This window comes from Falco naumanni, chromosome 3, assembly GCF_017639655.2.
Source record: "Falco naumanni isolate bFalNau1 chromosome 3, bFalNau1.pat, whole genome shotgun sequence".
Classification (NCBI taxonomy): domain Eukaryota; kingdom Metazoa; phylum Chordata; class Aves; order Falconiformes; family Falconidae; genus Falco; species Falco naumanni.
Window position 1 is genome coordinate 29,523,548 of NC_054056.1, and position 27,808 is coordinate 29,551,355.

The window sequence follows — 27,808 nt, forward strand, 5'->3', positions numbered from 1 at the left end:
AAAGTGATCTCTTTTCAGGGATACTGAATACTATGAGATTCAGCAAGAGCTTTTTGCTCTTATTTTCTGTGTCAATTTATTCAGCCCAGTTATTTCAGGATAGCTTGCTTTTTGAAATGGACTTTCAAAATATTAAAACCAGTGCAGATACTAAGCACAAGGAATAAGATCTTGAGAAATGACAATAAATAAACACTTTATGATGATTTAGGCTTGCTGAAGACCTGCCTCCGTAAATGCATTATGTGGTAGTTTATTAAACAACAGCTGAAAAACTAAAACAATCTGGTTTTGGAATAACTGGCAAGAGAGCCAGGTCTGGCAACAGTATCAGAATTCCCCTTCCAGACCTGTGGAGAGGAAAAGGATATATACTATACATCATGGTAAATGTTTTAGAGAGAAGTGGATTTCCTCCCCCTGCTTTTTAATCTTGGTATGTCACACCCTCCCACTCTAATTTTTGCTTTCACTGTAAAAAGCTGCATGCATGCAATAAAATTCTAATAAGGGAAAGCACTGCAGGCTGAAGTAGGCATCCTGAAGGGAGTCAAGAAACTTGAAAACGAAACAGAGAATCACACTTTCCATTCAGAAGAATGGGAATGTATGATGCTTCCCATTCAGAAAAATGTCAGATACAAAGATATATTTGTGTTCCACCTGTATTGCCTAATATAACATAACAATTTCACACAATTTGCCCATGCACAGTACTTTTCAGGGCTTTTTGCAAAGGTAAGAAATATTGTTATTTACATTTTACAGATGGAGAAACTGAGTTATGGGGAAGTGAATTGATAAGCCCAGGCTTCCAGCATATTGACTGCAAAGCCTTCCAGTTACGATAGACCTCTTAGCACAACACAGATCCCTGCAGTTATCAGGGATATTATTTATTGTTTATCCTTTTGTCTCACAAAAAGAAACTACTTGCCAGAGTTGCTGACAAGAAATTCTTTCGCTTTGGGGGCACAATGTGTTTAGTAGTTATTATGGCAAGCTGTGATTCATACTGTTTGGACCTCAGTCATATTTTGCACGGCATGAGAATAAATTACATTCTGGAGAGCTTTGCCAATGAAATATTAAATCCAGTATCTGTGATAAAGCTCACTGCAACGCTTTTCAGCAGTACTGAGGGGGCAGGGAGAAGTGCAGTACATTAAGTCAGATGGCTATCCTTCCTGGCCTTAGAGAGGCCACTCGGATGTTTTTGAGGCTGATAATGACATGCTACAGCCTCCTAACTCGGTGGAGCCTCAGGGAAGGAGAGCTTCAGGAATGGTTCAAAAGCATAATCGGTGTCTCCCTGTTCTGCTGTGAGGTGAGCTGAGGCAGGGCCAGGCGTAGTGCTAGGTCCAAGAGGCTGGGGGTGGTGGGGTCATGAGGTGAGGCCAAGGTCCTAATCCCAAACGATCCAGGTTGAAGCATGTGGTGGCTTCCTCCTGCCCTGCTGTCACAGTTCCATGTGGGAGACCCAGGTATACGGAAAGCAGCAGGGGCCAGCTCACACTGAGCCTCCCCTAACCTGCGTTGAGGTGTAGCTCAACAGTGCTCCCAGGGCCACCCAGTTCAGGTAGAGCAGAGGTGGCCTAGCCTCAGCAGTCCATGCTGCTTGCTTCCTCTTACGACCCCAGGATAACATTACTCAGCAAACCTCTTGCTAGCACCCTGTCACTCGACACACCACTGTCATGGAAGCTGGCATCAAACTGCCTGCCAGCTGCAGACTGCCCAGGAGCTTGTCCTGCCTCAGCTGCCCTGGGCTGCCCTGCTCCAGCAGCGCTGCTCCCGGGCGTGTTCCCTTCCCCTGAAATTTAAGCATCTGTGGTGATGACATGGCTGTTTCAAGGCAGCAAGAGTTTTCCAGCTTTCTAGGTAGTTAAACCTATGGCTTAACTTCTCTTGGCTTTCAAGCATGTCATTGGCTTCTATGGGAACAGCACCATTTTTGAAGAGGTAGCAATCTGATGACAAGCCACTGCTGAAGCAGCTGGTCCTGCTCCCTGGCTCTGTGCACTGGTCTAACCTCATGGGGACGAGGCTGTCACCCCCCAGCTTTCTGTGGGGTTTGTTCTCTGAACAAGGTTGGTTGGGTCAGAGAGTTGTTGGGGGTTGCCTGAGGGAGGGGGCACAGAGGTACTGCTGAGGGTAGGTTGGATGTGCAACCACCTTTTTGGCAACAGCTGACATTTGATTGCAGTTGAAGGTTGTGAAATCATTCCCTTAGAGTTTGCTTGTACTGGCAACTGCTGCGTCTATGCAGGAGTCCCCTGTCACTCATCTGTCCATCATTTCAGAGTTAATCCATCAAGTATTACATGTCTGGCTTTGCTGCCTGTCAGCTTTACCCTGTTCTCCGTCTTTCCCCCTTCCACTGCCTATGTTGCGCTGCAGATGCCCCTGACTTTCCCAGTCCTACCGAAGCGTGCCCAACAAATGACATCTGGACATTACCTTTTATATGCATTCCACACTGATGCATCTATGAATGCATAGGGAACATGATGGCAGCTCCACAGCAGTGTCCTTCATGGTTTTGCATTTGAACCACTAAGGATTTCACTTGTTTTGGGTGGTTACTGTGCTTGTTAATGTTAATGGTTAGCAAAGAGATCTTCCATAGCAATATCCTGTCCCTGCATATTTAACCTGTGTGTTTCCCTTAGGCCTGTGCTGTATTCCCTATCACATTAGTGTTTCGGAGTAAATTTCCTCCACTGAGCACCAACTCCCCCATCGCCACACCTCCTCAAAACAAACCCCTGTGGCCACCGGGCTATGGCTGTACCCTGCCTTTAGCTGCATTTCTCTGTGCGCCAGGGAGCAAAGCACGGGCTGGGGAGGACAGAGCAGGGCGCCGCAGCCGCGCCTGGCCTGCCAGGAGCATCTCCCCCTGCCCGAGGAGGGGACCAGATGGCCTCCGGAGGCCCCTTCCCACCTCCGCAGCGCCATTCTGCCACGCTTGTTTCAGGCTACTTGCTTTCTCCTTTCGTTTGTCCCCGTTAAGGACACGAGTGTCCTTGGTGGGTTGGGGCTCAGCGGGCCGGGGCACAGGTGGCTGGGACAGGTGGCTCGGCGCCGCCCCGCGCAGCCCGGGCCTCTCGCTGCGCCACGGCTCCCGCCTGGGCCCGGGCCCGGCCCGCTGTGAGGCGCGGGCTGGCGAGCGGGGGGCTGCAGCGGCGGCCCGGGCGCCTCCCGCCAGGCCCCTGCGGCCGCAACACGCTGGGTGCGGGAGCGCAGAGGCAGGCAGCACCGCCCGCAGCGCGCCGGCCGGCCGCGCCGTACCGCCCACCGCGCCGAACGCTGCGGCCGCCGGCGCTTACTCATCCCCTCAGGAATGGGGCGAGGCCGGGCCGCGCCGGGCGCTCGCCGGGTGCCGGCGGCCGCGGCAGGTGGGGGCAGGTCGGCGGCGCGGGGGGCGCTGGGACGCGTAGTTCCGGCGGGCGCGCGGCGGCGGGGGCGGCGCGGCGGCGCGGACTACAGGCCCCAGGGCGGCCCGCGGCCGGCGCGGCGGGGCCGTGACCGCACGTGGGGGCGGCGGCGGGCGGCAGTTCCTGGTGGCGCGGCCCCGCGACTCGCCGCTCCCGGGGGCGGCCGAGCGGAAACCCGCCCCCAGCCGCCCGGCAGCCAGGAGAAAGCCCCGGCCAGGGCGGGGGGAGATGCGCCTCACCCTTCCCACCAGCGGCGAGCCGCGGCCGTCCTTAATTAACAATTAGCTGGTCCCCAGTCACCCCCGGCAAGCACTGTCCCATGCACGCCGACCCGCCGCCGGCAGCTCGCTAGCCCACGGCGCCTCCCGCGGCGCCGGCGTGCGGGTCGCTTAAGCCATGGGGAATGGCATGAACAAGGTAACGCCGCGCGTCGTTGTTCCCGTGCGGGAGTGCATGTGCGCGGGCGAGGCGCAGCGGTCCCCGCGGGTGGCGGTCCCTCCCCGCCGGCTGCCGCGGCGCCCCGTCCTTTGTCTCGGCCCCGGGCTGCGGGGCAGGTCTGCGGGCGCCCGCCCGAGGAACAAAGGCCGGGCAGGAGGGGCTTCTCCTGCGACCTCGGGGGTCCCCCGCCTCGGGGCGCGGGGGGAGGGAAGGGCGCCGTGGCTGCGCCGCTCCCTCGGGGCGCGCCTCCTTCCCAGCCGCAGCACGGTGGTTGCGGGGGGCGGGGGGGGGCAGGTTTCGGTGATGCTCGCCCGGGCTTCCCCTCCCCGGGCGAAGCGAGCCCCCAACGGTCGCTAACGGCCGCCGTGCCCCCCCGGCGCCGTGCCTCAGCCAGCCGCGGCGCCGGGCCGGCCCCGCCGCCCTCCTCGCCTGCGCCCCCCGCTGCGGGCGGCCCGGGGCAGCGCCGGGCTGGCAGCCGGGGGGGCCCGGCGGGTCGAGCCGTTGAACTGCCCCACCGCTCGCTTCCCCCTCCCAGGAGCAGGGCGGGGGCTGCCCGCGCCCCCTCGGGGGCTGCGAGCTCCGAAGGCACAGGCGGTTGGTGCCGTGGGACGGGACGGCGCTCGGCGAGGGGGCAATGTTTTGCGGAGGGTGTTGGCTGTCTTGGCGGTGGGGGCTCATTGTGAGTGCCGGTTCCCCTGGCACGGCGTGGTGGTTATCGAGGGACAGCTGTGATTTTTCTCAGTATCTCCACCTCTCTTTTAAACCCAGGTTTGAAAGTGTGGTGGTAACTAGCCTTTTAAATATAGCTTACTACGAGGAACAGGAGTTGAGTCATCTCTTCTGACATCCTGCTTTGAGGACCTGGGTAGTAGCCTTGCTGTGAGCGTGGCCTCCACCAAAGCGGAGGAGAAGAGCTGGAAATAGCTGCTCGCAGGTTGCCCGTGCCGGCCTTCCTCGCCCCTGGAAGCCGGACTGGTTGAGGCCCAGAGCGTTAGTGTGCCGGCTGGGAGGCGAAGCCTTTTCATCCTGTGGACAGAGACATTGAAATAGAAACTTCAGGCAGTGGAAAGGCCTGGCCCGCCTGTTGGTCTGACCGAGTTAGCGGGTAGGAGGGAGAACCTCCTGCCGTCCTTCTCTCCATTTTTGGTTTCAAAGTCTGGGAATAATGTGATATGTAGCTATTCCTTGGAGGTACCTTCTAGGAGTGGCCAGTTAGGAAGAAACACAGCTGGAGAGACTTCTTTTAGACTTCTCCAATGTTTGTAGTATTTTTCTGGGAATGTTTGTAATTATCAAAACATTTAGAGGGACAGGATATGGGATGTTAAGGTTGCAGTCTGGGAGGCGAGCAGAAAGAAAAGTTCTCAATCTTTTGAAGCTTAACATTCCTTGTCTGCATTATATCTTGCTGTGGTACCGTGTGGACAAGAATTGGCAGTCTGTGACTTTTGGCAGTTTGGTCGTTTTAATTCTGCCAAGCGGTGCCCCAACACGTACCAGCCAGAGCTTTCAGGACAAGCATAGCACTATGATTTTTCTCTTCCCTCCTTATGGCTGTATCCAAGAGGATGAAATGTACACTTCAGGAGGAGCTGGTTCCTTTAAGGGAGGCTACAACCACATTGGGTACTGGCCATCAGGGTTTATTTTTGTAGGGGTCCTGCGTGTAGGTCTGGTACTTGCCACCTTCAGAATGTGCCCCTGGATCATCTGTTCCTTTTGATCTTGTGAGTCAGCGAACGCCGGAGGGGCGAGGGGAGGCGTGGGTTCATCAGCACCGATGTTGAGGGGGTATTTGCTTGAGATTTTGTGTAGTCTATTGATACAAATTGCCTTAGTTTCCAACTGAAGTGTGCTTTTTGTGGTGGAGCTATATGCAGATGGTAGGAGAAAATAAGCAGTTTATCCGATGGTGGATTATTTCATTTAGGGAATCTCTTTGTACTGACGCCAGGGGAAGAGGATTAGTGGTGACCTGTAATGGGTATGGTAAGGAAAAGCTCCAGAGACTGCTACAGCTGCTGTGGCTGCTCTTGGATGCTGAGCCTTTCACGGTGGCATCGTCCCCTCCTATTTTTCTGTCACATGATATTGATGTATTTTGGAGCAAATAGCAATCGCACCTGATGTTACGTGACCATTAGTGCTGGTCAGGGGCTGGAGTCCTGGCATTCTTTTTAGGTAGGGTTTTTCTTTTGCTGGTTTTCCCTGTAAAATTAGCTGTTCTTAGGTGTTTTTTTCCTTAAGCCTGCCCAAGCCTCCTGACTTATCTCAAATTAAACTGAAAGCAGTTGTTCAGAAATACCCTTCTTATTCTGCTCAGAAAAGAATTGGCTAGTGAGTGTGCATCAACACTACTGGTAATTTTCAGTGCTTTACACTTTTTTTTTTGTTTTTTACATCTTTTAGTACAGATTGAGTAATGGGATCTGACTTAAGATGCTGTCTGGGTGGCCTAATTTGTCTTCAGCCTTAATGTCTAACTTTGACTTGTACTCAAGGTTCAAGTTGAAGTCTGTAGTTGAAAATGACAAAGATGTTTTCGAGGAGCTGAAGTCTAGTGGCTGAGCTGGTGATGAGAGATTGTAGTACTTGTATCCTATTCACAGATAATAAAATCTGCTTAGTGAAGAGCTTTTCCTGGGTTTTAGTTCACTTTCATCCTGTTACAGTTAACTGCTCATTATTCACGCAGACCCTTCCGAAAAAGGGTTGAGTGTTATCTCTACAAAAAGGGCAGATAAGTCCTGTTTGTTGCAGGAGTTGATTCTTAAGAAATGTAAATCAGTGTGAAAAGTTTGAGCTGATGCAAACAGTTCTACTGAAGCCAGCAAAGCTGTGTCAGTTCATGTCAGCGTTCCTTGACCTGTGCCACTCTCCTGCACCACTGGAGAAGATGAGCTTGTCTACTCCTTCTACAGCACCTGTCTGACTCAGCAGAAAGCCCGATGAACTTCTCTGGGGCACCCATCAGTGCTGGCACAGCTAGAAACGGCATTGGGCAAGGAGTTACCTTTATCGTAAGCATGTGCACATGTAGGAAAGAGCAGCAAAGTAGCTCTCAAATCCATTTTCCAGAAAGGTGTATTGTCAGAGAGGTCTGATGAGAAGCATTGGCATCTGGAGCTACTGTTGTCCATTGCAGGGCTCCACCATTGCGCAAGGTGGAGAATGTGAACCGCTCTCATGCGAGGTATGAACCAAGACAGGTGTTGATGCCTTTATCTCTTGGTTGTGCGTTCTTCTACATCTGTATTTTAGTCTGTGGTCATTTTCTCAATGTTTCGGATGATATAAAGAGGCTACTGTTTTTATTCATAAAGCAGTGGTTGAAAAGTTCACAAAAACAACCACCTTATTTTTCTTCTCTTCTGACTCCCACCCCTTCTCTCTCACACGCCCCTTGCAGCCATCGGTCTTCATTTTGTGCGGCCCAGAGTTGCAGTTACTGAAGGCAGTGTGAGATGACACAGCTGAAAGTTCCCAGCCATAGTGTAGTGCCGAAGTATTAGTCAGCATGGCACGAAGATTCACTTCTTTCCAGGTAGCTTTCACCCATAGTAATGTTTCTTGCTTCTAGAATGACTAGGACAACAGGGGTAACATCTGTCCTTGGTTGCAGTGTCCTAATTTCCTACCTAGCAAACAATGTTGCTTCATGATGCACAAATGCAAACTTCTGGATTTTTCCTCCTTTGCTGACAGCCATCTAAGAAGCTTCATTTTTGCAACCCCCCATGTTTCTTGGTATCTTTAATTTATAATGTCTAACCTTAATGACTGTGACTGGAATTTAATATTTTTATCCTCTCTTGGGAGCATGTATTTGATGCAGAAATAATGTCCTGGAGTCTAAAATGCTATAGTCTGCAGCAGTGGTAGTGTGGTTTGAGATTTGTGTGGCAGATAGGAAATACCAGACAGCTATTTAAAAATACCAGGAAGGCTTTTTTCATTTTTTCATTTTTTTTAAGCTTAAGTTGGGGTGATCTGGTTGGTGAAATTAGTTAATAACTTGATTCTCTTTAGCTTCCGAGCATGTTTTTTGTTTGCAGAATTTGGCCCTTAGCAACGGCTGTTGGTTACTCCACTTTCTGGAGCAGCAGCTACAAGCTTCTGATTCCTAGCCTGGGATGGTGGCCTTTGAGCTGCACTTCTAGGAGAGTCATCAAGTGTGCTTAAAATAATCAGTCCATGAAACCATGAATCTTGCACATGTGGAAAGGGAGTGCAAGATTCCATTGTCGGGGTTCTTTTCTTGACTTGATACCCTGGCATTGGAAACTATCCTGCTGATTTTTGCTGTCTTCGTAGGAATGTCAAATTTGTATGTATGAAGAGGGAAGGAAAGGAGAGCAAGCTGTCTGAGCTGATCTGTGCAAAACTTAAGGTGCCCGTTGGTACCAGACTAAAGAACCATCTTCTTGTCTAGCTGGTGTTGTCAAGCAGCCCATGGTTGGTAAGCAGTTGAGGGTACAGCAAGGCTCCCAGAGAAGTGATCTTTCAGTATCGGTGGCAGAATTGAGCCCTGTGGTTAGAGCTGGTATGACTCGGCAGGGAGAGAGAAATCACCCAGCTAAGTTGAGAGGGGAGGAATGTTTGCACGAACCAAAGCTGCAGGCAGTGTGAGAAGTGCTGCAGCCTTTCTGTTTTCTGCGCGGGTAGGTAAACGACAGTGAATGTGATGCTTTTATCGGATGAAAGCCCTGGAGTGAAGGCAGGTCAGAAGCTATTTTGCAGGCCCTTCTGTCGGCCTGCTAACCTTTCGGTGGTAAGCTGGGTCGCCTTTCAGCAGGAAGGCTGCAGTGAAATGTGCTGGGGCGATAATCCCCGATGAAAAGTCCTTCATGACTTTCGGAACTTCGCGGGTGCCGGGCTGAGCAAAATGGGTGGAGCTTTCCCTTTAAATAGCTGTGCCCCAGAGACTGTTGCTGCTGTTGTGGTGACACTTGGGTGTTGCTAAGGCTTTAGGAAGTCAGCGCTGACATATCTGTGTTGGTGGTATGCTCTGCATGCACTGAAGAAAAAATGGATCGTAGGGTTTCACCACCACCATTCTGGTCTCTTCAAAGGATGTGGGTGTGGGTCAGAGACTTCAGGTGGCAGAGAACAAAATTCTTGGCCAGAAAACGTGTGTTCAGTGTGCCTGGGGTTTTTTCCTGTCCTTACTGCTGTTCCCAAGTCGGGAGGGTTATGAGAGGGTGGGAGGGGTAGCACTGTGGTGTCACCTGCCCCTGTGTCCGTGCATGCATGTGTCCTCAGGCTGACCTTGAAACTCCCCAGTTAAAGAAAGTCCTGTAACTGAGACCTGTGCAGGCTTCTGGGAGTGTTGGGGTGGGTGGGTAGATCTGGGAGAGAAACATGCAACTGGTGAACTTTCATCAGTTCTCTTTCTACGTGAATACACGGCCTGTTACATGCAGCGATTTCCTCTGTGGAGGAGCCCCACTGTGCTGCAGCCCTGACTTGCATGGTTTTGCACTTCAAAAGACCTGAAGGATGTAATTTTGTAATGCTTTGTCCAGCTTGCTTAGCAACTTTAGGCAAATCACCTTTCCTGTATGAAGTTTCATCATTAGTTAAAGGAGGGTAACTCTTATCCTGCTGCGGGGGGGCAGGGGGAGGCATGTGTTGTGAGGCCCACTTTGTGTTTGTAAACCACTTTGGCTGGCCTTGGAGAGCCTCCGTTATGTGAGTCTGCATGATTCACAGCCCCCGGCTGTCAGTGGATGCTCTCAAAGCACGGTGTGCCTAGAGCTGTGTAGTTGGGAAGGTTGCAAAGAGGCACACAAAGTGTTGTCAGCGCTTTTTAGATTGCATTTGACATTAGTCTGCTAAAGTAGTATGTTCCATCCTGTATGCAAATTGAACTTTGTCAAATTGTCTTACCACAAGATATCTATATATGATACTATATTTCTTTCTCACAGATTCTGCCTGGCTTGTTCATTGGCAACTTTAAAGGTAAGATTAGTTTTATCATTATCTATAGGATTACTTAGCAGGGGTCTTACGGTGGTGTTTCACAGGCCTACGGAATTCTCTGACATCTCTGCAGTTTCTTTAACCCCATCTTGCTTCATTTCTGGATTCACCTGGTAGCACTTGAAGAAGAACTTGTTTGTACTCTCGTCCATGTGCTGTGCTGCAAGTACTTTAAGAAAAGAAAAATGAATGCCGTCTCCTCGGAGCATACTTCAGCTGGAATTCCTAAACATTGGCCTGCCTTAAACGATTCCTGTGCTTGGCAGGCGAGCCCGCGTGCCAGACAGATTCTTTGTAAGGCTTATTTCAAGCCCTCCTTATAAGTAAAGGCTTAGTATGCCTCCTGCTTGTTGCTTACATTATTTTGGTTATTTATAACAACTGCTAAAGAGTTCTGTTATCACTGCTTGTGAGACTGATAGGTCTGCAGGTTGCTGTCTGACCACTGATACTCGCACTGTCCATGTCGCGGATGTAAGGTTCTCTGGACCATTTTTCCTTTTTGCATGAGGTTTACTACTTGTGTACAGAAAGAGAGAACCATATTTAGAAAACACAGGAAACTTGTATGTAGACATTCAAATAAATAACCTGTTCTCAAAAGCACTCTGTTAGTAGCAGTTCCAGCTGACTGTCCCTACTTGGAAGTAAACCAGTTGTACCAGTACAGTCATTTTGATACGTCTAGAGCCTGTATTTCCTATGCTTTGGTACAACAGCAAAGCAGGACTCATAGGGGCTGCTGTGATGTCCTGTTCTTTCTGGTCTGTTAAGGCTGGACGGTGTCTGCATTGGGTTTAGATTGTGCTGCACCTCCTCTCTGCCTCACATCCACCCTTCCTTTCCTGCCCCGTCCCCCGTCCCCAAACCTGTGAATTCAGTGGATTTTGGCTGATTTACCTGCCTGTGGACCTGCTGACACATGTTGTTTGCCCGGTGCTTGCTGCCCCTTGGGAGGTGGAGCCAGTCGCCTTGAGAGGCAGCTTGGAGATAGGTGTGATGTTAAAAGCTGCCTTTTGCCACACTGGGATGCAAACATAGTACAACGGCTAGGGTGTAAGGGAGTTAATTGTGCCATGGTAAGGAAAATGAGATGCATTTGTACTGGTGGAAGTAGGTAATGAAACGATAATAAAGAAAGCAAGCACTGTATGGTCCAGTGACAAAACTAACTTGGTCACAGCCATGTTGCTTCCTCTTTTTGATGCTTTTTCTTTTTTCCTGTCAAGTAATTTAGGAGACGAGTAGAATGGGAAGATGATTGAGAGTGGAGTCCTTTAGGTTTCAAGCTGCCTGGCAGGGTGGGCCCAGGGAACGTGGCTCTCAATCCGGCCCTCTCACTGTGGCCGTCCTGCTGGTAAGCCCGTGACAGCCCACTCAGGAGAGCGAAACTCAGCCAAAGCTATTTCTTGGTGCACTTCTGTTTTCAGCTGATAAACAGTTTGACCAGCTGAGGGGAGTTGGCCAAGGTTGCGGAGTGAGTCAGCATCCCTGCTGATGCCTGCCAGGGCCTGCGACCCTCTTGCTCTTGCTGCTCCGGCCACTCAGCTGTGCTCCTTGCAGATGGTCCTTAAATGGCTTGGCAGGACACTTACAGCATCGAGGCATGCACGTGAAGGTGGTGTGACTGGGCAGTGTTTCTGAAGGCTAGATGGAAAAAGCAAAGGCTGAAATGCTTCAGCTACCTCTGTGAAAGAGAATAAGGATGGGTTGGCTCTAATTTCAGTGTTTGTGTTATGGAGTCTCTTTTTTTTTTTTTTAATTGATGAAAAACACAAAGTGTTTGTTTATTGTTGTGACCTTTGCTTAAGTTGCACTTAATCATTATGTTCTACTATCGTGAGTGTCTGTCATAATCTCAAATTAGCTAATGTACCTGGAGAGGAAGAGAGAATATCAGTGTTACAGTACTTCACTAAAACTAAAGGAAACTTAAATTCTCTTTCTGCATGCCCTGCCCCTCAAACTCCCTACTGCCTTGCTGCTTAAGAGCAATTGCAACAAGCTCTCTGGGCAGTGAAGTCATCCCATTTAGGAACAGGCTGTCGGTTAATCACCCGCGTGTTTTTCTGGAGGAGTTCGATTACCATGTTTTTGGGGCATGTTCTGATTTGTGGCCCTTTTTCAGAAAGCAACTAATGAATTTTGAGGCTTCTGTAAAGGGGATCGTTGACTGAGAAATACTTAGCAGTGTGTGCAGTTGGGATTGGTTAGAGTATCCTGACTTGGGCAGCTGAAATGTCTCGATACTTTTAAAATGGGTTTACAAAATTATTTCCTGTAATGCACTTTTGAGCAGTCTCCTATTTCTTCAGCTTGAGACTGATAGCTTGGACTGAATACAGCTGCATCTTGTCAGTTAGGAGAGTAACCCTGAATCCCTGGCATTGTGCATCTTGCCCGGACACAGGGCTGAGGCTCTGTGGCACCCACCGGGTCTCATGCAAGGAGTGGAGGAGGGAGCTTTTCCAGGTGAGCCAGGGGAGTCTCTGAATCGCTCTGATCTGCCCTCCGGAGGATAGCCTCCCTCTGTTCTCCAGTGACTTCAGGGAGCCTGGGCAGGATTTCCATAGCTAGGTCAAGGACCATTCTGCACACACTCCGGGCGCCTTGCTGCATGGCAGACCTGTGGGGACACTGGTGGGCTGGGAGGGGGCACAGCTGCTGGAGATGGGTGCCTTTGTGCTGAGTGAAAAAGCAGTATGTTAAAGATGTTAAACACTAATCCTGAAAGGAGGTGGTCTGGAGAAGGCATTCAGCGATTTTTCTGATAGGGAAATTATTATTCAATATTCAGCGATATTTCTATTTATGTATAGGGTTTCTTCCTGTCTTTTTTAGACCTAATCAACTTAAAAGCAATCCAGGACAGAGAAAGTGCAAACTGTTCTGCGTTTGACTGGGAGATAAACCAAGGCCCAAGAAAAACTTGTGAAATAAATCTGCAGCAGAAATGGGAATTGAGCTTCCTACTTGCGGTTTGTCTGCTGCTGCACAAACCTTTAGGCACATAGAACAAGGGAGGCTTTTGTAACCGCCTTAGGGTCTGTAGGGTAGGAAGTTGTGCGTAGTCCTGATTATGGAAAGCACTGAAGTACATGCTGAAATCCCTCTAAGTCCGCAGGACTTCAGTATGTCTCTGGAAAACTTTCTGAAATAGCATAGACCTCAGCCTGTGTTTCGGTGCTTATTATGAGATCTATAAGCACCATTCTGCTCATCAATAGCACATTGAAATTGTGATGTGTTCCTGAGAGTGTGTTTGATATTGCACAGCTAGAGGGCAGAAATATTCAAGAAGAACCACAGATGTCCATACAAAATACCAAGACTGAGTTTGGTCTGAAAGCCCAGAAGGAAACAAAGCTTTCGGGCTTCTTCAGTGAAAGTTTAGGAGTTATTTCTTTGCAAATGGGTAGAGGGGGAGCTAAGAGAGAAAAATGAGGGGGGAGGGAGAGAGGAATTTAACTCTTCTTCCCGCTTCTAGTTTGGGGGAGATTGTAGTTTGTTCCAGTTGTACCTCACAGATGAAATTCAATCCTCTCAAAAGACAAATAATTTATTGTGGGATTGCATGCCCACATGTCTTCTGTACTGGAAACATGATGTCCCTTGAAAGGCACCTCTGCTCACAATGAAAACAGGCGCTTTGTTCCTTAAGAGACTAATAACGACAGGATTTTTTAGCCTGTTTCTCTGCACAGATAGAAAACCCGCTATTTCTCCTGATAGGAGGTTCTATATGGGCGCTTGTTCGGTCCCAAGCAGATAGGTGTGGCAGTAGCAAACACTAGAGACTGCAGAGTATTTCTACCTTGAATATGAAAGGGCTTGTGTCCTTCCTTGCTTGTAATCATATTTGGAAGACTCAAATTTTTCCAATGGAATATTTGGGGGCTTTTTGATTTGAAGGGGAAAGCCACAATATGAGGTTTAATTCCCCCCAAAGAGTCCAGCGTTGCTGTGGATGAGCTGGATAGTCTTGGGAAAGTTTCTGCCCTTCCCTTTACTAAGTGTATAAAAAGACAGTGCCCACCAAGTGGTTCTGGTGTGCTTCTAGATCGAATTAATTCCTGTTATCAGCTGCTTCGTTTTTTTGGGGAAAGTTCCCTTTTCTAGGGCTGTATTTCAGGTACTGGGAACAGGAGAGGGTGAAGATACCATTCTCTTTCAGGTTCATCTTTTGAAGAAAGACGTTTTATAAATACTCTCATTAAACAGAGTCCTGGACCCTTTTCCCCACCTTTCTTGCTCCCTGGAAAGGTCCTGAGAGGCTGGGACAAAATATGTATTGGAATATAGTGGTGAAGTGGGGGCAGGAGACGTGGAGTTTTTGTTTGCGTGCTTAGTTTCTGTGCGTGCGTGTGTCTAAGCGGGGATCACCGGACTCTGGAACAAAACTCTCCTGCTGTGAAACTGTTCTCAGTAATAGCTCTTAGTGCTCTGAACCACCGGAGTGGAGGTTCTCCTTTAGGTGTCTATCTCCAGTTCTCTCCAAAACAGAAACTAGTGCAGAGAAATGGTTGCTTTACTTAAAAAAAAAAAAAAAAAAAAAATCTGATGATGATGAAACTGTAGTTTCCATGCATCTGCAGATTAATGCTGTTGTACACGCTGGGCTGACTTGCCTTCTCTAAGCACTTACCTTGTTTTTGTATACATAACATAAAATTTTATACTGAAAGCTTAACGCTTACTAGCTTACTGGGTTACATGAGCATGTCTGTCTTTTCAGACTAACACCAAAGTCAGGAATGTGGGCTTTGGAGGAGGAAGAAGGGAGGATGTCTTTAGTTTGGGATAGCTTGCTAATGGGAGGAAAGGTGACAAAATGAAAATAAACTAATCTCATTTATTTTGTGGAGACATTTAATCTTCTAAATTCATGAGTGAGTTGCAGTTAAATGTTGCAGATCAGGCCCATATCGCTGTAAGGCTTTTTCCCCTTTTTCATGGCAAGGTGCTTTTGTATTTTGCTCTTAGCAGTAGAGACAGAAAAGACTCTACATCTGTTTCTTCTTCTCTAACTCCGCAAAGGGAGAAACCTTTATTATTCCTCACCTTGCAGTCCCATTTTGATGACTTTGCTACAGCTCTTTGCAATTATGTGTTTGCAGCTCTCTGCATATGAGTAGAGGTCAAGGTAGAGGTTGTAGAATGAAATTGGGGGAAAAGAAACTAAATATGAGTGTGGGAGGGAGAGAGGAAGACTTCCCCAGTGTGAATTTTGTCCTTTTGTGTGAGGAGGGTTTCCTGCTGCATCAGCTGAGAAGAGTTTCACTATATGAAACAATGTTAGGTGAGCTACTGTGAAGAATAGCACCACATTTGAGGGACTCTTTAGGGATGCACAAGATGGGCTTTGACAGGTTTCTTTCACTTTAAAATTTGGAAATGGGATGATTCACACAGTGACTTCAAAATGTGAGCCTGCATGTGGCTGTACAGCACTGCACTACAATAAAGTAGTTAGAATTGCTGTGGTAATGGTCATTCTTCTGGCTTTAGGTGGTCCTTTACATAACCCCTGATATTTTTTTTTTTTGCAATTTATGGTATGAGACTGAGTGACAGGATACCTAATTTGTGCTGCTGTTCAGCTTTGTCTGTGGTATCTGTAGAGACTAATGGCAGGTGCCAGGGAAGCCAGGGGAATTTCCCCTTTGTAAACTGTTTAAAATTTAGATCCAGGTAATAGTCATTGGCTGGGAAGCTTTTTCTCCTTTACATTTGTGATCTGGATGATTGTTTCTTAAATGTATTGAGGACCTGCCGGTCACCCTGGGATGTAGGTCTGGGATAGCAGCTTCCAGCTTGTTCCTAGGAATATCCGAAATCTTACTGTCTTACTGAGTAGTTTCAATGTGTTGAAATTCCTTTAGCCTAAGTCCTTGGTTAACTGAAGAACTGAAATCTTCCAGTCCTTTTGTGTTTTACTGTCTCCATTAGGCCTTACAGACTGGTTCAAAGCAATCAACATTTAATTTGGATCATACCTTCTTTTAAAGCTGTTTGCCTTGTGGGTCATTAGAGACTGGGTAAGTATTAACACCTTGAGTTCCAGGCAGCAGGCTGTGAAATTTGTCCTTAACCTTAGGAGAACAGAAAACAGTGATTTTTAGGGACACTTAGGCTGGCTTCTGGGCTTCCAAACCCTTGCCTGCTTAGGTGTTCTCTATGAAATCAAGACTGTCTAATAAACTGTTAAAAAAATCTGAAGATCAGGTGGATTAGAAGACCTCTGCTGGCAAACATTAGAGTTTATTCTTTGAAATGCTCACTCTGAGATTTTTAGGAAATTTTAATGGTTCTGTGAAGCTAGACCTTAATTCTGTTTCAGACAGAATTTGTGTTATTTCTCTCCTGAAGGATTAGGCATCTGTGTTGATCGTGCAGGCTTGATCAGTAGTAAGTAAAATCAGTGCAGTTTTGACTATTCTCTCCATTTTATTACCTGTAGAGAAGCTTGCATAATTAGATTAGGTTCAAATTTTATTGCCTGTTATTGTGCTCATGTGGATCTTGTCTATGGGGCAGTATAATTAAATGTCTAATTCCTCTTTGTGATGAGAAAAGGCATTGAAACTTTATAGTACAGTGGAATAAGATGAAGCAAGAGATGCTAATTAAACTCTTGCACGTACATAAAGAATGTACAGGTGATGCTATTGTTATTTTTGTACCTAGAGAGAGCCGGTTTGAAACCTTTGTGGTCAGTACTCCTTTTTTGTGTGCAACCAGGCTAATGTGAACAGATTGTATGGGTAGATTTGGAAGGCAGGTGTTCGCATCACAAAACCACTGCAGTAATTGCCGTGGTGTGCTGTGCCATTCTCAAACGAAAAGGTCAAAAGTAAATGGACACAAACTAACTTTTACCTGTATTAGTTGTTCTTTGAGGTAATTTTTCTGGCATGCTAACGGTTTAGTATGGGGAAAGTTGCTCATTGATGACAGATAATCTATTTTACCTTCTTTCTCATAGAAACAAACCTATGCTTTTGCAATATCTAGCATCAGATTTTCAGCTGCCCCGGTTTGCTTTCCAGTTTTGAATGTTTGAAACCCCTTGGTTGCAGGTCTAGGAACCACCTTTTCACAACTGCACTTCCTTGCTGTAGCATTTTGCTTTTTCATTAAGTTTGGTATCTTTATGTTCTCAGTCTTTTTTCAGACTTAAAATTATGATGTGTATTGGCCAAATGCAAATGCACATTTTTCCCTACTAGTTCACAGAAAGTAAGAATCTAGTTACTGTTTTTGCTTGCCTGTTAATACCTGAATTCAAGTGATATGGGTGGCTTCTCTTCTTGGACCTGAACATCAGAAGGGCTATCTCCCAAGTGAAAATAACATCTCCTGAAGGGGGATTTATGGGTAGAGAGGAGGTAAGCTATTTCTTGTACAGCTCTGACTCTTGTTCAGATGGCCATCACCTGCACATGGGCATACACTGACTTATATCTCTGATGCAAAATACATGAAACTTCTGACTTAAGAACACATTCCTGAGTCACTTAAGCTTGTTCTTTATATAGTATATAATTTGTTTTGGAGTTCAAATGTGTCTTCCCGTTACCCACTCAGATGATGGTGTTCTAGAACAGCTGCATTTGGGGTTTTGCTTTACTTTATTGGTACTTTTTTTTTTTGAAGCTTCATAAGTGATTTTTTTTTTCAACATGCACAATGGAAAGGGGAGTGGGCTATTCCAAGAGATTAAAAAAATTGTCTTCCTTTTTTCCCTTTATTGCAGATGCCCGAGATGTAGAGCAATTGAGTAAGAATAACATTACGCACATTCTTTCAATCCATGATAGTGCCCGCCCTATGCTCGAGGTAAGAGATGTGGGGGACTCTATAGTAAATCCTTACTTTTCAGTTGACTGTTATAGTCACCTTGGGATTAATTTCTCATTTTGTACAATTGGTGTTTTGAGAGTGATTTTTCTTGGAATTGTTTGATAGCTGTAGTTTTGGGGTCCAGTCACAGATTTTGTTGTTGCTGCTGTTATAACAAGAAATCTAACTGACAAAGGAAAAGACAATTACAGTGTCGATCAATGTAACACAGTAATGGGACTGTGTATTAATTTAATAGTAAAGGTAAGTTCCCTTCTGTGTGGAGTTCAAGCATCACATAAACAACATTCCTTCTCTTCCTTCCCTGCTACTAACCCTCCTTTGTCCCTGGGCCCCTTTCTTGAATCTTAATAGCAGGTGGTTGTGTAAGAGGTTTGCAGTGCTTTTTTGTGTAAAATAGCCGTATTTAGGCTTGGGGCGTGGGAGGAACCAGTGCGCTCTCATATAACACACCTGACATAGCAGAGCATCTGTAGGTCTCCAACACTTTAACATGAGGTATTATTCCCCATTTTACTGAAGGGAAGCTGATCTGGAGAGCTGAAATGACTTGACTTGCAGTGTCATCTTGAACAGCGAAAGAGCTGGGACCAGGCTGCAGGTCTCCTTGTGATGGACTGTTGTGCTTTCTTCTTTATGCCAGATAACCTCGGAGGAGGGGAGATTGGCTGGGCTGTGCTACACCTTAAAATCCTGCTCTTTGATTTAGGTTGGGAACTGTTGTCCCCTTGAATTTGTTTGTTCCTTTCCTGCATTCCACTTTTCATAAAATACAGTGAAACAGAGGGTAAGGCAGTTGCTAGTGTTACACTTCAGATGTTGCTGGGAATCTCTGCTTTTCATTCTCTTGATATAAAAAATCTCTAGTGAATTCAGTCCTTAAACTGTGGAACTTCCACCTCTCCCAGGCAAGTCAATAGGTAAGCTTGAACAAAAGGTGTAATGATTAAAACCAAATCAAGTTACTGGTGAATTCAGGATTGATCTTGAACTTAGAAGTGTGCTGAAGCAGAGCTTTAGCTGTTGACTTTGTTATGCTGTCCGTTTGACTTCTGCTTTACCTGATGCATGTTAATTCTGAAATATACTGAATTTCAAGAGTTCTCTCAGTTGAAGAGATAAACAGTTGTGCTGGGTAAGGAAGATGTAATGTTTCTTCTAAGATGCTGTTCTCTAAAATGAATAGAATCTTGCTTTTTTTATTATCATGAACAGAAAAATAGGAAGACTAATTATGGCACAGATCAGCCGCAGCCTCAGGTCAGCGTTTTTTGTGGTGGTGGTAGTTTTGGCTGCCCACATGCCACCTCCTCACTTGTGGTGGTGCATCTGTTTGTGAGGCTGCATGGTAAATAATTTGGGAGCTTTTGTGGGTTAAATATAACTGAGTCACTATTTCTTCCTCTAGCTACCCCCACAAAAGACACGAAGTAGTATAGCTACCCGGATCTGTTCCAAATCTGGTTCACAGTAGTGTCTCAGAAGTTACAGTGGCATGGGAACAAGTAGTGGCTCGTGGAGAATGGACTTGCTTTATTCACCCCTGCTTCTAAAAGATGTTTCTCCAACTGTGCCTTCTATTTTCTCAGCATGCAGTATACTCCTTGATGTGCTGGTGGTCTGGAAAACAACTGTTAAAACTTCTCCCCAGTTCTTAAAGTAGTGGAATGATGCAAGTGTCATTTGTTTGGGAGCTGAGCTGATTATTAATTACTTTATCATTCATGGTCCTACTGTCATGTTTGTTTGCAACTAAATGCTTCTGTTTAGGAGCAAGGGCCTAGGAAACAGGTGTTAGGTTATGTTACTTCTTTTCTTATTTGCGTCTTTGCCAGGTTTGTTCACAGCTTTTGTATCCACGTTGTGCTTGGGGCTTGTTCTCCAGTCCACTGAAGTCAAATGGGAACACTTTCCCTATGTGTCTCCCTCTTTCCCTTCCCACCCCCGATTTCACTTGTGGGAAGTGAGGGCTTACATGTGTGTTAAGAAATTAATCTGATTTTAGTTGGACCTTTAAACATGGAATTGCAGTGATACGAGAATTGTTTTCTCCCCCTGAGATTCCTTGTTTTGTGTGTGTGTATTTATGTGAATGCTGATCATCTGTAAAAAGCTGCCTTTTCTTGGACTGTGGTAGTTGCATTTGTCTCTTGCTAATAATATTTTATCTCAAATATTTCCTAGTCAACCTATAGGAAATGCTACAAATACTTCATTAAACAAAGCTTTCTGTGCAAGCTATGGAAGGTAAGTGTTTTTAGACATCGAAAAGTCGGTAGTGTTGTACTAACATGTTACCTAAGAGAATTTGGCCTTTTTTGGCTGTGGAACAAACAAGTATGGATGCATACCTTAGCTCTCAAAGAGGTCACAAATTACCCACATCTTGCTTGTCAGATTTTTAAGTTTCAGTAATGACTATTTTAATGCAATAATACTTCTGATACAGCACTTGAAGCTGATGATGGGGGGGTAGAGAATGACAATGACCAATCTGGCTTTGCTGTCCGTACTCAAGGATGCAATACTCAAGAAATAAAAGCAAATGTCAGTGTATATGGTGAACACCAACTTTGCTACAGATTGTAAAATTATTTTGCACTGTAGTAACTTAGGACATTGCCCCTTTCTGTGATGTTTCAGACTATTTTTACTTGATTAAAATACTCGCAGTACCTTTTTAAAAAGTGTACTTTCCTCTGTGCTTTATATACTACGTTATTTGGATATACATTGCTTTAGTTCCTCATAAGTTGGTGAGCTATTAGAAAATGACTGAAGAGTTTAACAAGAAAGTAATTATATTGGTTTAGATTACATAGTGTAGGCCTGTTGAGAAAGTTTTCTTACTGGAATTTGGTTTCAGACATTAGCTCAATGATCATTTGCAAACCCTCATGAATGTCTGATTTATGGGTGGCTCATAATCAAAGTTTGGCCTTAGGAAGTTATTGTGAAATTTCAAGCTGGAATAATGAGAAAAAGTAGGTTTAAAAATCAATTGGATTCTGAGACTTTTTATACCTTTAGACATTGGCAGCCTGCTTTAAGTACAAGACTCAGAGTTTTGTAAGGCTTCAAGTGATTTAGACTGGAAGGAATTTGTCAAAATCTGACCTGAACTGTCTTGCAGTATTGCCCCTTAGTTCTTTTTGTATAAACCATTTCAAGGCAATTTGTCTTCTAATAAAACCAATACTGAAATTAGTTTATATTTAGAGAGCATCCTAAGGTTATTGTTCCAATAAAGTGCACAATTGCTACACAGGATATTAACCGCTTAGGTAAGCATTTTGTAGTTTATAGATGCAGGTTTATAGGTCCATCACAGAAAGCTGTAGGTGACTGGTGGTGTGTCCAAGAGAAAGGACTGCATGCTGTATGGAACAAGGTTTGTCATTTCAGATGCACAGAAGTCACCCCCTGAGTAACAGCAATGTCCAACATCATCATTTGTGTTCCTGCAGAGGCAAAAGCCTTGGTGAATCAAGTTGGCTCCTCCAGAGCACTTTGGATAGCTGCCCATGGAACATGCACAGATGTTCTATAAATCCACACAAAAGCCCTATACAGAGGAGAATAATTAGCTTTCTTACCACCTGCTTTCTAATCTTTCTCAGCTAGTTCAGGTTTTAAAATCTGTGTTCAGAACATGAGACACACTGAAAGGTGAACAGGAAACATCTCTGTGTGCTTTAAATAATAATCTGGCCGTAACCTGTTTGATCTATCCAACAGGTTGTCATCTGTCTGTACTTCCGTAAGGCCTTTGACATGGTCCTCCACAACCTCTTTCTCTCTAAATTGGAGAGGGATGGATTTGATGGCTGGACTGTTTGGTAGATGAGGAATTGATTGGATGGTCGCATCCAGGGGGTAGTGGTCGATGCCTCAATGTGCAAATGGAGATCAGTGATCTGTATGGGGACCGGTAGTGTTTAGTATTTTCACCAATGACTTAGTGGGATCAAATGCACCCTCAGCAAGTTCGCAGGTGACATCAAGCAGCGTGGTGCAGTTAACACACCTGAGGGATGGGATGCCACTCAGGGGGACCTGGACAAGCTTGAGAAGTGAGCCCATGTGAACCTCATGAGGTTCAACAAAGCCAAGTGCAAGGTCCTGCACCTGGGTTGGGGCAACCCTGGTATCAATACAGGCTGGGGATGAACGGATCGAGAGCAGCCCTGAGGACTTGGGGGTACTGGTGGATGGAAAGCTGGATGTGCGCTGGCAGTGTGCACTTGCAGCCCAGAAAGCCAACCATATCCTGGGCTGCATCAAAAGAAGCACAACCAGCAGGTCAGGGGAGGTGATTCTGCCCCTCTGCTCCACTCTAGTGAGACCTCACCTGGAGTGCTGTGTCCAGCTCTGGTGTCCTCGGCAAAGGAGTGACATGGACCTGTTGGAGCAGGTCCAGAGAAGACGCATAAAAATGATCAGCGGGCTGGAGCACTTCTCCTATGAGGAAAGGCTGAGACAGCTGGGGTTGTTCAGCCTGGAGAAGAGAAGACTCTGGGGAGGCTTTATTGCAGCCTTTCTGTAAAGGGGGCTTGTAGGAAAGGTGGGGACAGACTGTTTAGTAGGGCATGTTGCGACAGGACAAGGGGTGATGGTTTGAAACTAAAAGAGGGTAGATATAGACTAGATGTAAGGAAGAAACTTCTTTACAATGAGGGTGGTGAAACATTGGAACAGGTTGCCCAGAGAGGTGGTAGATGCCCCATCCCTGGAAACATTCCAGGCCAGGTTGGACAGGGCTCTGAGCAGCCTGATCTAGTTGATTCTGTGATCTCTTGGTAGAGCTCTTTTTAAAGCTGGGACAGGTAGCTGTTGGGGTTGGAGACCAGAAGGCCAAAGGTCTGACTGTTGTGACACCCATGTATTCTTACCAAGCTGGTGCCGTCATTCAGAACCCAGTTCTTCCCCCCCGTTGCTGCAAAGGACGCCAGCTAGGTGTTCCTCTACTGCATTAGATCTGGAGTCTAACAAATTTTGTGCCAGTTAATCTTAAGCAAAGTAAGTAAAGGCAAATCTAGCTATTCTTGCCAGAAGAATCTGGTTGCAGGTCCATTAAAGTTGAGGGTTTTCCAGGTGTTTGACCCTGTTCTGGGGAGTGTTACATGGAGATGAATGTGGACCTGAACCAAATAGGATGTTGGTGTGGATTGTGCAGCTGCTTGAAACCAGTTGCATCCCATTCTGGAAAGTGTGTGCTGCGGTGGACAGTTGCATCCAAGCAGCTGAACTTGCAGCTTGTGTGTAATTCAGGAAGGAGAACAGCACTGGGCCTGGGGGGGAGCAAGGGCTGCTGGAACTTCTTCTGGCCAGACAGTCGCTGGGGCCCTGTCCCAGAGAGGTGTTATCTGCAGAGGGGGGCAGGGGTGGAGAGGTGTTCTGTGGGTCCCCGTATGGAGAACCCACCTCGGAAGACAGCGTAATTGTGTGTGTCTGGCAAATGATGTCACACGGATTTGGACTGGAAGAAAGAAAGACAAACTGTGAGGGTAAGTAACTGCTGAAATGTATTGCCAGAGGCAATGGTGCATTTTCTTGCTTGCTCTGTTTTTGTGTGGAAGTTGAGTCGGGTCAGGGTGGGTTACAGAGGTCTTTGAGCTTTGCAGCCAAAGTATTTCCCAGTCCTTGTTTTGCCCAAGCTGCTTTGGGGTCCCAGTTGTGGTGGCTGTTGTGTGTGTTATAGACACCTGTCCCTCGGTCAGGAAATGGACTGAAACTACCCGTTCCTTTCACGCTGTCCGCAACACTTGTCAGTTACTAGTAATTTTGCTGTTGCTTTTGACTGTCACCAGAGGTTTGATCTAGTGAATGTATAAATCTTCTCACCAGTTGCCTGTGGTTGTGGAGACCTTTGGTGTTAATTTATTTACAACATTATCATTGTCAGACTGACCACTGCTGCATCGCAGGAAGCCTTGTATGTTGTGCTCATCCTGGAGCCATCGTAATGATCACAGTAACATAGACCTTAAATCAACAGGAGTTTACCTGTGTGTTCCTGTACTGCTGTCTACCACAAAAGCTTTTCATTGTTTGCCCTGTTTAGGACAAATTGCATTAAGAGTAGGCTTTTGTGTGTGTGCTGCTTCTATTTGTGCATCAGTTTTCTTTGTTTTCTGTTACTACAGAATGTTTGTTTTTATTTTCAGTGTGCTGTTTTTTTCAGAGGAGGAAAGAGACTATCAGTAGATGTGATATGTTTCACCCAAGTGACTTTAATTGAAACTAAGTAAATGAAATTCCAACAAAACATGCACATTTTTTTGGCTTAGGGGCATGGTCATCTCTGCTCGGTACCAAAGCTGTCATAAGTTTTTTAGGCAGCTCCATGTGAACAGCCAATCTGTGTCCCTGTGATGCTCATGTACCAGATGGTTCTGTTTCAAGTCTTACCAGTTGTGGGATTTCTTCTTCAAAGAAAGAGAGTGATCTTACAGCCGTGTATGGAGTTTTTTTGAATGTTGCAATAATGTCTTCTGGTTGCTGAGAGAATATGTGATGCCTATGAAACATTTGCTCTTCTTTTCCTCTAATGTTCTCAAAATACTGCCTGTATAGATTATGGTTTCCCCCCCTCATTCTGCGTAATTAACCAGAGCACCTGCAGACAACAGTAAATTACTATTTATTATTATTCTGATGCCATTAACAATATCATCTTAATCTGGTACATGCTACCTCCAGAGCAGTGATTTTCCTCCCATTTTTCCTGAATTGATGACTACCTGAATAAGTGTTGATATAGTAGGTGGGTGGAGGTGTGGGGAAAGTAGAGAAGAGTTAACTGCTGGCTGAACTAAGCATCTTTCTTGTCCAGTCTGTTAGCTTGTGCAGCCAGCACGACTTAAATGAACTATGTCTTTGGAAATAAAAAACTTCACAGGCCAGGTCATCTTATGAATAATTTCAGATTTTTTTTTTCTTCCTTGCAAATAATAAAAATCTTAATCAGAATAGAAATAGGGTTTCAAATACTCTGTATCTAAGAACCTGAACTGAAAGGGAGGAGTGCAGTTAAGAAAAAAATCTGTGCTGATCTTTTAAAACAATCTTTTATACTCCCCGAAAACAGTCAAATGCATTAATAGAATACAGGCAACAAAAATATGCTGTAACTGGAACAGAACCAGTAAGTGTGAGGAATAGAAGTTGTAGGAAAAATAAGGGTGCTACAGAGACGCTGTATAACTTCTCTGCACCAGTTTTATCTCTGCTGAATGCTGTGATTTCCCTGTTTTATGAGGTGTTAAGGATGAGAAAGTTGCAGCTGGGGAAATCGCAAGAGGAAGTGTTGGATCAAGTTTATGAATTAAAAAGAAAAGTGTATGACTGGTTGGTAAATCCAGATCTTTGGAGGAAAGTGAAGACTTAATGATGGAACATCTATGAAAAACTGAGAAATGTTTCTAAGATCAAAGGGTCATAGCCTGCAGACCTAGCATAGATAATGCATTTGTATCAGCTTGCATTAAGATCTGAAATCTCATTTCATATTTTTTAAGCCTGGCTGGATGTTGTAAATCTTAATGCAGTTTTAGAGGACATGATACCCTTGCATATTTACAGATGATCTGTAGACTATACATGTACAGTTTTTTAGAAAAGGAAAGCAAACTAAGCTATTACAGAGGAACTGAACTGGCAGCTCTGGCACAATGCAAGTAATCTGCTTAACATAGTTTGTGGATAGTATTTTTGCAGCTATTTTTGTTTTTGCTATAGAAACCTATCGTATCTGCTGTTAGCACTTAATGTGACGAGGTTTACTATGGGGGAGCTTTTACTGAAGCTTCAAAGTGGGATAGCCTCATCTCCTTTAGTTTTCTAATTTTTTCTTTCCATCACCAGTTTGTGGAAACTTCTTTCTCTTATGGTTGCAGATTCTGGACTGACTTAATTTTGTGTGTGTATAGCAGGGATTCTGCTGCGCTAGAACAAAGGAAAAAATTCCTGTGTTGTGCCCCCAGCTACCCCAGCTGATAACTCTGGATGTGCTGAAAGCTGCCTTAGTGCTGCTTTCTTTAGTTCTGTAACCCAAAGAAAGCGTTTGTCTGGACTCTAAAAGTATATCGCTGCCTAACATGAAATAACTAAATAGGGAAATATTGGGAAACCATTCTCAGCTCTACTTTTTTTTTTTTTTTTTAAAGCATATGCTAATTCTGGACAGATGCTGTTCAGCAAGTGGGAACTGCCAGTCTATTAAAACAGTGTCATGACGTTGGATAGCGTGCAGAAGTCTTGTGCTGTAGGAGGCTATTCATATAGGAATATTGCATCTTGATGACATGATGAGAGAAGTCCCTGCCAGGCATGCCTGGGCATCATGTTCTCTGCACAGGCTCTGCTCTGCTGTCTTTGATATCCAGCCTAATGACTTATGGGAGCTATTGAAGAGGGAGATGGCGAGATAGCCTTTAAAATCAGAGTTGCTAATATCTTATCAGAAGGTCGTTGTTGTTGTATAAAGATCAGCTCTGCACATCAATAATTTAGTCAAGTCAGACTGTTGCATTTCTGTCTCTAGCACTAAGCTCTTACATGGCCGGTGTTGGAAGCTGCTGATTTCCAGCCTTTATGCTACCATCAAGAGGAAGTGGACAAGCACTTCTTCTAATAAAAAGCTTAACTTTCTTCGGTGATGTTTCACTGCCTTTTCATGGCAAGGGTTTCCTCTCATGAGATGTTTCAGAAGATCATGCTGAGCAAAATAGCTACCATTTTTCTTTCAGGTGTGGTGGCAGCAGATGATTCTCTGTAGTTTGAAGTAATGCCCTGCCTGACATTGGCTTTGCTTGTGAAGTTGGGAGCTATGACTAATTTTCAAAAATGACAACAGTAGCCCGCTAAGAAGCCTCCAAGAGATGTCCACAGAGTAGCTTTTAAAGTGTGTCACGCTGGGCCTTCATCACGAGGTACCCTTGGCACTAAATTAGTTCAGTTTGAATTGCTCAGCACATGCTAGTTGTGTCAGGGGAGGCACGTTCCTGTAGTGGCAGATGGCAGAGAGGAGAGGATGAGGATGGTTTGAAGCTTTCAATAGCGAGCTGTTTGCACAAGAGATGTTTAGACCAGTAAAAGCCTGGTGTTTCTCATTGCTGGGATAGCGTTGACCAGAACAGAGCAAATGCTCTGACCTGCTGCATGCAGAGGAGATGAAATCATAGTATCATTTATGTTGGAAAAGAACTTGAAGAATATCAAGTCCAGTCATTATGGATGATGTGGGGAGTGTGTTAATCCATGCTTGTAATTTCAGCATATTCCAAAGGTGTAGTGATCATATTCCAGCATTCTCTGAAAGAAAGAGGTGGGTGGGATATATTGGTTTTTTGTAGTACTCCAGAGGTCCCTGTGAGGGTTCACAGACCAAGTGCTGAGATGTTAGATATGCCCTGCGTGCCTGGGGGCTTGAATACATCATCTAGGCAAGGCAGACTAAGAAGTTCCTTCCTTGTGGCTGAAGGATGTAGTCCAATAAATCCTCTTTGTGTGTCCTAAAGGAGATAAACCACAATTTGCTATGAACTCTTTGGTGTTTTCTCCCACTCTGTGTTCCTTCAGAAGAGCCAGGTTAGAACTGGAATTCAGGGGTAGAATTAGAAATAGTATGTGCAGCTGTTCGATGCAAGTAAAGTAAAATCCTGAATTCTGCAACATTTCTCTCTTACAGTTTTAGAAAGGGTGATAGAGAGGAGAGATGGAGTAGGAGGGCTTTAATGGGATGCTTTGTTTGTGATTGGCACATTCCAGCCTTAATGATACAGACTTTTCAAGTGTGTCACTGAGACTACTGCCTAAGAAAACCATAAAAAATGTTTCAAAAAAGCCCCAAGACTTATAAAAACTATTGTATTATTCAAGGTGGCACAAACCAAATATATAAATGCAGTTGCAGGAGCATCCCGCTTTCTGTTGTTCATATTCAAGTAATTTCAATTTCATTTGTTATATTTTTCAAAACCAAACCTGAGTGTGTTTTTTCACTAAAGTCAATTAGTGGTTGTTTTTTGCTGAAACACAAATGTATTTTCTATGAGTCATTAATAAAATCAGCACCATTGGTG

General features: G+C 45.5%; 1 protein-coding gene across 11 annotated transcripts in view; it reads left to right on the top strand.

The window, feature by feature from the left end:
* DUSP22 (dual specificity phosphatase 22) overlaps positions 1-27,808 on the top strand; it is an 89,655-nt gene that overhangs the window by 41,797 nt on the left and 20,050 nt on the right. For 2 of the 11 annotated variants that reach the window (XM_040586882.1, XM_040586881.1), the window contains 3 exons: positions 9,806-9,839; positions 17,617-17,699; positions 19,908-19,970. In XM_040586882.1, the coding sequence (XP_040442816.1) occupies positions 17,691-17,699; positions 19,908-19,970 (72 nt within the window). In that variant the 5' untranslated portion in view covers positions 9,806-9,839; positions 17,617-17,690. Of the gene's footprint in view, positions 1-3,322; positions 3,399-3,551; positions 3,855-4,494; positions 4,555-9,805; positions 9,840-9,980; positions 10,155-11,345; positions 11,479-17,229; positions 17,249-17,616; positions 17,700-19,907; positions 19,971-27,808 lie in introns of those variants that run through there. The other 9 variants (XM_040586884.1, XM_040586879.1, XM_040586876.1 and 6 more) reach the window with 9 other exon arrangements.